Source organism: Peromyscus maniculatus, chromosome 1, assembly GCF_049852395.1.
Source record: "Peromyscus maniculatus bairdii isolate BWxNUB_F1_BW_parent chromosome 1, HU_Pman_BW_mat_3.1, whole genome shotgun sequence".
Lineage (NCBI taxonomy): Eukaryota > Metazoa > Chordata > Mammalia > Rodentia > Cricetidae > Peromyscus > Peromyscus maniculatus.
Genome location: NC_134852.1, coordinates 158,038,393 through 158,048,310, shown reverse-complemented (window position 1 = coordinate 158,048,310; position 9,918 = coordinate 158,038,393). Strand labels below are relative to the sequence as shown.

At 44.5% G+C, this 9,918-nt stretch overlaps 1 protein-coding gene across 1 annotated transcript in view; it reads left to right on the top strand.

Annotated features, from left to right (window-relative positions):
- The first annotated feature begins 523 nt into the window (after positions 1–523).
- Pacs1 (phosphofurin acidic cluster sorting protein 1) overlaps positions 524–9,918 on the top strand; it is a 141,498-nt gene continuing 132,103 nt past the window's right edge. The window contains exon 1 of the mRNA XM_006980596.4: positions 524–1,088. Coding sequence (XP_006980658.3) covers positions 739–1,088 — 350 coding nt within the window. The 5' untranslated portion in view covers positions 524–738. The remainder of the gene's footprint in view (positions 1,089–9,918) is intronic.

Genomic DNA, 9,918 nt, shown 5'->3' with positions numbered 1-9,918 from the left:
TTGGCCGACCTTAGCTGCATGGGCTCCTGCCTACCCCCATGAGGGAATTTCCTAGCTTAGGTCCCAAGGTGGTGGTCAGTCGCTGGATCTCCACTTAGGCTCCTTTTGCAGGAGTGGGAGAAGCGTCCCGGAGCCCACAGAAAGGGTCGCCACAGCTGGCTCTCCGATTCCCACGCAACGCGTGGCCCGCAGAGCGTTGGCCTCCCCTACGTGCTCTGCAGATCCCAGGGGCTGAGCGCGCTCCCGTGCAGCCCTCTCCGGTCCGAGACCGCGCCCCGGAAAACCCGGGTTTCCGCTAGTGGGGTAGCGGCCGCCGGAGGGGAAGGGGGGAGGAGGGGCGCCGAGCCAGCTCACCAAGGCCTAAGGGCAGCTCGGCGAGGGCGCGCGGGCCGGAGCCCCTTCCCAGAGGCCGCGGGGCCGAGCTCGGCTCTGGCCCCGCCCCTCGGCGCCCGGCTGGGTGGGACCGCAGCTCCCGCCCCCTCCGGACACGCCCACCCAGTGTCTGGGCCGCGCGGGCCGCAACAGGCGGCGGCGGGCGAGCGCGAGGATCGCGCGCAGCGAAGGCCCGCGCGTGCGTGCAGATTCGCTGGCGGCTCGCGCTCCGCCAGGCGGTCTGAGGAGACGCGGCTGAGCCCCCGCCGCCGCCGCCGCCGCCGCCGCCGCGGGGGAAGCCCGTGAATCGCTCGGCGTGGCCTCAGTCTGTGTAAGCCCTGCGCCCCCCTGACCCCTGGCCAGGCCATGGCGGAACGCGGAGGGGCGGGCAGTGGTCCCGGAGGCGCCGGCGGCGGCAGCGGCCAGCGGGGCTCTGGGGTCGCCCAGTCTCCACAGCAGCAGCCGCCGCCGCAGCAGCCGCTGCCGCAACAGCCAACGCCCCCCAAGCTGGCCCAGGCCACCTCGTCCTCTTCGTCCACCTCAGCTGCGGCCGCCTCCTCCTCGTCCTCCTCCACCTCCACCTCCATGGCCGTCGCGGTGGCCTCGGGCTCTGCGCCTCCCGGCGGTCCAGGACCAGGCCGCACCCCTGCCCCGGTGCAGATGAATTTGTATGCCACCTGGGAGGTGGACCGGAGCTCGTCCAGCTGCGTGCCCAGGTGAGCAGCGGGCGGGCTGGGTTAGGTGTTGGCCTCGGGGACCGCCGGGCTGGCTCTGTGACAGGCCCCACCTCCCCATCTCTCCCGGTAGTGTTGGGGGACGCCCGTCCGCCACCCTAAGCTCGTCCCAGCTCGAGTCGGGGTGGGGTGGGGGTGCTGCCTTCGCCTAGGCCTTCCAAGATTGCTGTGTGGGCCCGCCCTCTCCTGGCAGCCCCACCTTCTGCCTTGGCTGGGACCACCCTTTTGGCCCCCTGGACCCTGCCTGCCTTCCTTGGCTGGGTCTGACCGAATAGTAAGGAAGGCCTTCCTCAGTAAGTCACTCTTCTTCCTGCCTCACTGCCACTCGTGAGCAGTACATATGTTACACAGATGTGGTAGAGATGGCTTTGGGATTAACTATTTCCCAATGCGTTCAGCACATGCCAGATTCAGTTGTTACCTGTTGCAGGTGAAGCTGGTTTAATAACAATTAGGGGTTCAGCACACAAGCTCATCTGTGCTTCTCGTCACACACATTCTACGGGAACTCGGTGCCCTTAGTTTTGGGCATCAGTCGAATGTGTTCTCAAATGCAAGTTTTCATTTCCTCCTCCCCTAGACACTAGTCGCAGGGTCTCCCAGTTCCTCAGGGCTCTGTAGAATGACTGCCTTTTCCCTAAATTCAATCCATTTTTCTGTTGGAACCATCTGAGAACTTGCATCCAAAAAATACCCTTGGAGATATTTTCTGTTTCTCTATGGCAAAGCAGTTCTTCTATAACTCTTTGGGGACAATGTGTTGGAGCTGGTCCTGTGATAAGACAACCTGCAGGGTTAGTTTTGCCCAGTAAGCACAAAGAAATGCCTGGAGGGGTTCCTTTTTTGCTTCTAAATGGAGTTGATTCTCAGGTTCTATCCTTACTGTTAGCCGAACAAGGCAGGTGGATGTGTAAGGTGGAGTTCCACCTTCGACTCTGTTGACGTTTCTTTTTCTTTCTTATTGTGAACAACATCACACCAGTGTATAAGGCATGAAAGATGGTGACAGCACATCTTTCTGTGTCATTTAGTGAAAAATATAGAGCATTACCCCACTTGCTAAAGCTCCCAGTTTGTCCCTTCCTGAACCACATTCTGGCTTCCCCTACAACGGTAAAGACTCTTCTGAACTGTGTTTATCCTCACCAACCCCTGTCTGTCAGTCTCTCTTAATTATTGTTACATATGAGTCTGTAAACAATATTTTTTTTAGCTTTGTATGTTTTTTTTTGTTTTTGTTTTTGCAAAACATGTTTTTTCCATGTAGTTTTGGTGCCTGTGCTGGGTCTCACTCTGTAGACCAGGCTGGTCTCTAACTCACAGAGATCTGCCTGCCTCTGCCTCTCGAATGAGTACTGGGATTAAAGGCGTTCACTACTGCTGCCTGGCCTTTTTTTTGTTTTTTTGAGACAGTATCCTACTTGCCTTGGTTGGTCTGGAACTCAGAGAGATCTGCCTGTCTCTTTCTTCCCTAGTACTGGATTAAAGGAGTGGGCCCCTACTTCTGGCTTCAACATTTTTGGAGCTTGTAGAAATGTCTCATACTGTATGTATTCTGTCACTTTTAACTCAGGCTTGTGCAAATTATCAATATTTTTTGGTAGTTCTAGTTTTTAATACTTTCCCTAATGGATAGTATTTGGTTATATGAATTACCATTTGGTTCTGATAAATATTTACATTGTTTCCTGTTAACATGTGTGTGTTTGTATGTATGTATGTATGTATGTATGTATGTATGTATTTGCCCAGGATTTGTGCTCCTGTATGGAAGTTTCTTTAGAATATATTTGTATGTAGGACTGGAATTGCTATTTGCAAAGTGTGGATTTGAACCTTCAAGAGACGATGCTAGACTGTTTGCCATTTCCACCCAATACTCATCCCTTTGTGTTCAGCATTCACTGCTCTACTTTATATTGTCCTGTTTCTCTGTCCTTCCTTTAAGGAAATCAGAAACCATAGTAATTTACTTTGGCTAGAGCCCTAGCACGTCACCAAACTCAAGTGAGAGGGCTTATTGTGGGATGTTACGCCTTTTGGTCCTGGGCCGGCCTCTCTCTTACTCTTTGTACATGGGCCTTTTTACTGTTGAAGTATGCTACTCCTCCTGTTCTTTGCATAAGAGTCCTCTGCTCCATCCTGCTTGAGTCTGCAGTTAGTAAAACATGTTCTCCTTTGTATCTGAGAGTGTTTGAATAATGACTTTTGGGTAGTCATTTTCTAGCTTGTTAGATTGAAAAAGCATGAATTGATGGGCAGAAGCTGTCACAAAGAAAGGGGAATAAACAGAAGAATCACTGATACTGAGTTTTGGTTTGACCCTAAGAGCTCTTCATCACTAAAAAGTCTGCATAAGAAATTACTAGCCCACGAAACAGGGTAGGCATTCTGTATGTAGATGTGTATAGTTAAGTCTTGTTTACTGTCCAGTCCTTACCTGTCCTTTGCCCTTTGTTTTCTAGCCATTATCCTTGTGCCTCCCACCACCTTGTGAAACACTTGTGCTTCTTGGGGCCTGCTGCGTGTTTTCAGGATAGAAAACACCCTGTAGGGAGAAAAAGGCCTGTTATTGGCCTTTCTACATATTGTCATTTGGTGAATTTGTTGTTTTCTGGTACTTGTCCACGTTATTTAAAATATACTGGCAACATGAAACTCTGTATAGAACCTGGAACTGACATTCTTCTCTCATGTAACTCCAGTGAGACACAAACCTATGAGCTATAGGCAATTAAGAAATGTAAATCTGCTGAGCGGTAGTAGCTCACGCCTCTAATCCCAGCACTTGGGAGGCAGAGCCAGGCCATCTCTTTGAGGCCAGCCTGGGCTACAGAGTGAGTTCCAGGAAAGGTGCAAAGCTACACAGAGAAACCCTGTCTCAAAAAACAAACAAACAAACAAAATGTAAATCTGACGGTGGATCTGAGGTTAGGTGTGCATAGGAAACTGTGGGAGCTAGATATAATGGCATATGCCTATAGCACTTGGGAGTTTGAAGCAGGGCAATTAATGACTCAAGGGCAGCCATAGTTTCAGGCCAGCCAAGGAGATATAACAAGACTTACTTGAAAACAAAGAAAAAACCTGAAAAGCAACCAGCACTATAGGTTCTGAGTGTGTGTGTCACACAGAAAAGAGAGAATGTAACAGCAGTAAGAAGGTCACACTGCTTTCCTTGATACTATTGAAAATTTGGTTTGCTTTTGAAAAAAAATATAATTTCCTTTAGTGGACATTTAAATAAAAGTGAGCATTGTAGATGTTTTTAGGTACATGTCTGCTCATTTTTATTGTTTACTAAATTCTCAGAATTGATAGTATTATTTTTAAAACTTGTAAAACATGCTTGCAATTGACTTTTTAAAAAGGCTTAATTGGCCAGGCAGTGGTGGCGCACACCTTTAATCCCAGCAGAGGCAGGCAGATGAGGCCAGCTGGTCTGCTGAGTGAGTTCCAGGACAGCCAGGACTGTTACACAGAAAAGCCCTGTCTCGAAAAACCAGAAGAAAAAAAAGTCTGAATTGTTCTTTGCATTGTTGTTTTTACCAACATTTAAAACAATAGCAACAACAAGGAAAAACAGCTTAACATATGCCCATGACTCAAGCAGTATAGAAAGATAGACTATATAAAGGGAAAGGTCCTGATCCCATCTCTGTTCTCACCTCTCTGAAATTACCACCATGAAATATGGTTATCTTTGGACAAAAACCCAGCAAAATTAATATATGAATAGGCTGCTCTGCTGTTGTTACCTTATGAAATTCATAGCTGTAAGAGTTGAGGTTGCTCTCCTGTCCCACTGAATTGTCCTTTGCTGTGGCTGGGTAGGGCAAGGAGATGTGTGGGGTGTGGTGGGGAGTGTCATGTTGCTCGATGTTAAAGCAAAGGTTTTAGAGTCTCATTAACCTATCCTTTCTCTTCAGTTTTCGAATGGTGAGATTTTTCCCTCATATTTTCTCTTCTGAATTGCTAAAGTTAGGAAAGGCAGAAAATTATTAAATTTTATAACCATACAAAATTTTTCTTAGTCATATAAAAGTGATTAGGAGTTGACATGTGCCCTGCTGTAAAACATATAAAACTGTATTGAATTGGGACTTCATTTCAAAGCACCCTTGCATGTCCTTATCTTTGTGTTTACTTAGGGAAGGAGTTCAGTAACTATTACTCACAATTTCTTCCTAAATTACATTAAGCATACAGAAAAGGAGTACTAAGGTTAACCCTTATTAGACAAAAGTATTATAGCCAAAGGAGGTGGCCAAGCTGAACTGGCATGACTAGCTTACAGCAGAAATGATACTTTCGTGAAAGCATTTGGGGAGAGATGCTACTCTAACCACAAAAGCACATACAAGCTGGGATCTCACTCTGATTACTGTATGCCTGGACAAGCTCTTTTATGCCTTAGACTTTCCGGCCATTGGTTACAAATACTTTTATTTACCATCCATCCTAAGATGCATATCAAACAAATAACAAAAAAGACCTATAAAGCCACAGGAACAAGTACTTCTTAAATGATAGATGTAAAGTAAATGCAATTTATCAAATAAGAGAGCTTGTGAAATGTCTGTTATCTCCTTAGCATTGAAAGTCTTAAAAGCATTGTTTGTGCCCTCGGAGATTTGAATTTCACAGTGTGAGTGTTGTAATAGAATATCCTTCCTATCAGGGTAATATCATCCATCATCCCTGTTGGAAGCTCAGATTTCTTAAGTCAGAAAGAGAATGACTTTCACTGAGTCTGTTTTACATGTATTGATTTACAGATCTTTGGGACACAGTAGTAGTTATGTGATTTCTTTTCTTTTTTTCTTTCTTTTTTTTTTTGGTTGGGGGGACTGTCAAGACAGGATTTCTCTGTGTAGCCCTGGCTGCCCTTGAATACAAAGATCTGACTGCCTCTGCCCCCCAAGTGCTGAGATCAAATGTGTGTGCCACCATTGCCAGGCTACATGATTTCATTTAAAGCTAGTTTTCCAGTTTCTCAGTTTTGTGGCCAGACCATGAGTTGCTACTCTTATTTCTGCTATTGCAGGAGGGAAATACCTGTCAGAGACTGTTTGGGCTGTGTCCTTTGACTCTTACCTAGGGAGACTGACTGGGCCTGCTTTGGCCTGGGCTTGAAACTGCTGAAGTAGACCTGTCTTGTCTAGCTTGCCTCTGACATCACATTCTAGAAGTACTTTGGGAATCTCAGGTAACGGGGAATGATTCGCCAGTATAGGATTTGGAGTGTTCATGAGAAAAGTCAGAATTGAAGCTGGCTCAAGAGCTTCTTTCAGAGAGGGCCTTGAACAAGGTGGTTCCAGTTGACAAGCCCTTACAGGATCGTAACTTCTCTAGGCCTTGACCCAGGAGTCACCAGCACTGCAGGCAGGTTTTAGAGAGCCCAGATGTATGTGTGTTGGTAACTACTCTATAGTGGTTCCTTTACACAGAAATTCACAGGCAGTTATTTAGAAAGCTGACTGGAAAATCAGAAAATGGCTTTATGTTTCAGTCAAGGATTCCCACCAAGGCAGCTCTGTACCAGGCATCTTTTCCATGGAGTGCAAATAACTAACAATACATTGCTGCTTAGCAAGAGAACCTCCAGAAAAAAATATTTTCTTTTTAATTTAAAAAATTTATTTTGGTGGGAAGGTGGTTACCATGATATATACGTGGAGATAAGAGAAGAACTTCATGGAGTTGATTCGCATCCACCTTAAAGGTTGCTAGGCTTGTTCACTAAGCACATTTACCCACAGAACCAGCTCATAATTTTTTTTTCTTTTTGAAACAGGGTGTCATATAGCCCAGGTTGGCCTTGCTTATGTAGCTGAGACTAACTTTGAATTCCTGATATTCCTGTCTCTGTCTCCCAAGTGCTAGAATTATAGGCATATGCCACTACACCCAGTGAATATATAATTTCTTAAAATATTCCAGTAGCCTGGCATGGTGACACATGCCTGTAATCTCATTGCTTAGTAGGCAGAGGTGGGAGGACCAGGAGTTCTGGGCCAGTCTTTGCTACATAGTGAGTTCAAAGTCAGCCTCTGCTTCAGAAACTATGTTTCAAAAAATAATCAGGGCTGGAGAGTTGGCTCAGCAGTTAAGAGCCATGGTTGCTCATAATAGTCTTTAACTCCTGTCCCAGGGAATCTGGTGCCTTCTTCTGACCTCCATGGGCACCAGGCACACAGGCAGTGCACATACATACATGCAGGCAAAATATGCATACACATAAAATAGATAAATCTAAAAATAAAAAGTTAGAAAAAAAGATTTGTTTAAAAAAAACCCAAATACTCGAGCAGGGCAGTGGTGGCACATGCCTTTAATCCCAGCACTAGGGAGGCAGAGCCAGGCAGATCTCTGTGAGTTCGAGGCCAGCCTGGTCTACAGAGTGAGATCCAGGACAGGCACCAAAACTACACAGAGAAACCCTGTCTGGAAAAACACAAAAACAAACAAACAAACAAGCAAAAACTAGTCAAAAGAATAGAGAGATGGTTTAGTAGTTAAGAGTACTTGCTACTCTTCCAGAGGTTCTCAGCTTCCATATCAGACAGGTGGTAAGCATCTGTAGCTCCACCGCTAGGAATTTGATGCCTCCTGCCTCCTTGGGAACCTGCACTTATATGCACATAACCTGCATGCAGATTAATAATGAAAATCTTTAAAAATTAAAACGATTCCATGCTGAGATTTTGTTTTGTTTTTGACTTTTGTTTTTTCTTTATTTTGGTGGGGAGGAGATTACAAGGGCAGAGTAGCTATGAAGGGATGAGGAGATGAATGAGATAGAGATGAATGATGGGAATTCCACAAAGAAACAATACAAAGTTAAAAAAATAAAACAAAACAATGAAAACCAATCAACCTAACACCTTTTTTTTTTTTTTTTTGTTTTTGTTTTTGTTTTTCGAGACAGGGTTTCTCTGTGCAGCTTTGCGCCTTTCCTGGAACTCACTCGGTAGCCCAGGCTGGCCTCGAACTCACAGAGATCCACCTGCCTCTGCCTCCCAAGTGCTGGGATTAAAGGCGTGCGCCACCACCACCCGGCTAACCTAACACCTTTTTAATAGACATTCACTTATGTCTTAAGATGATGAGATGCTTTGTTTTAAAGCTGTGTTGTGTTAACCATTTGTGACTACTTGGGTTGCAATTCACTTCCTCAGCCTGGCATATAAATTGGGCTGTAATCCCAGCACTTGGAAGAGGCAGAGGCAGATGGATCTCAGTGATTTCATGCTAGCCTAGTCTTCCTAGGGAGTTATATGACAGCCAGGGCTATATAGTGAGACCTTGTCTCAAAAAAAAAAAAAAAAAAAAGATTTGAAAAAATATTTTGCAAATTATTCATCTCATTCATTAATATTTACCAGGTACTCAACTCAGTTTTAAAAACCAAAATTCATAGTAATCTGATTTTAAAAATCTATGTTTGCCAGGTATGGTGGTGCACGCCTTTAATTCCAGCACTCAGGAAGCAGAGATGAGTTCAGAGCTCTAGCTTGGTCTACAAATTGAGTTCCAGGACATCCAGGACTATATAAAGAAACCTTCTCTCAAACCAAAACAAACAAAAAGAATAAACTATCTAAACTGGTATTTCTTAAAATAAGAACTACAAATGGTCAACAAGTTTAAGAAAAAAATGCTCCATGTCACTAATCATCAAATCAAAACCACAATGAGATATCCTTTCACCTCTGTTGGAATGGATGTTATAAGAAAAAAAAGAGACAAAAAGTAAATTCTGGCTAGGATACTTACACATGTATGCCTTAACATATGTGTGGGTCAGAGGACAACTTGTAGGAGTTTATTCTCCTATCATATTAGTTCTGTGGATCAGATTTAGGCCATCTGCTTGGCTGCAAGCACCTTTACCTGCTAAGCCATCATGAAGGTTTGCCTACTCAAATGGCAAATGGAGAATATTCTAGAGTAGACCATTACCTTCCTTGTAATACATAGATGAGGCATAGGTGATAAGTTTGGGTTGATAATGGAATATTGATTTAATTAATGTTTGTGTATATATTTTTAAGATTTTAAAGGTTTATTTTATGAATGGCTTGCCTGCATGTCAGTATAGGTACCATATGTGTGTGTGCTGCTCACGGAGGCCAGTAGAGAGGCTTTGGGTTCCCTGGAGCTGGAATTACAGGTCGTTGTGAGCCACCATGTATGTGCTAGCAATCAAACCTGGGTTCTGTGGAAGAACAGCCACCTAACCATTGAGCCATCTCTCTAGCCTTGTGCAGATTCTTTTAAATGTTGAAGGTATGCCAGATGTTAGAATATTTGAATTTGCTGAGTTTTTTGAGCTTTGACTATCATACTTCCTGTTTCTTCTTATAAGGATCCTCATCTTGTGAATAAACTTGGTTTTAATTTATCTTTTTGGTACTTCAGTACTTTTAGTTCTGTAAAGAAAACTATATCAGATAATAGCCGTAGGTTATTTTGCCCCAAACAAATTTTTAGGCCATGCGTATTTCAGAAATTACTTTGTGATTATTAGCAACCTGCTACAGATTTGGGAGATGGAAAACATGATCTTTAAAACTTGTTTCCTTCTATATCACCTGTGCCTCATAGACTGTGGCTCCTCTCTCTGACCCTTGGCCCTCAGGATATCTCTTAAGTGACATTTGAGGTGAGAGTGACATGTTAAGCATCTCTGAGCTTACATAAGTTATTTTCCTGAGGAAGCTGTATGCTTTTCTTTCTAGTTATTCTCCACAACAGTGCATTTCTTGAGTTTCCTTTTGTCTCTCTTTTCATAGGTGAGATACTCTTT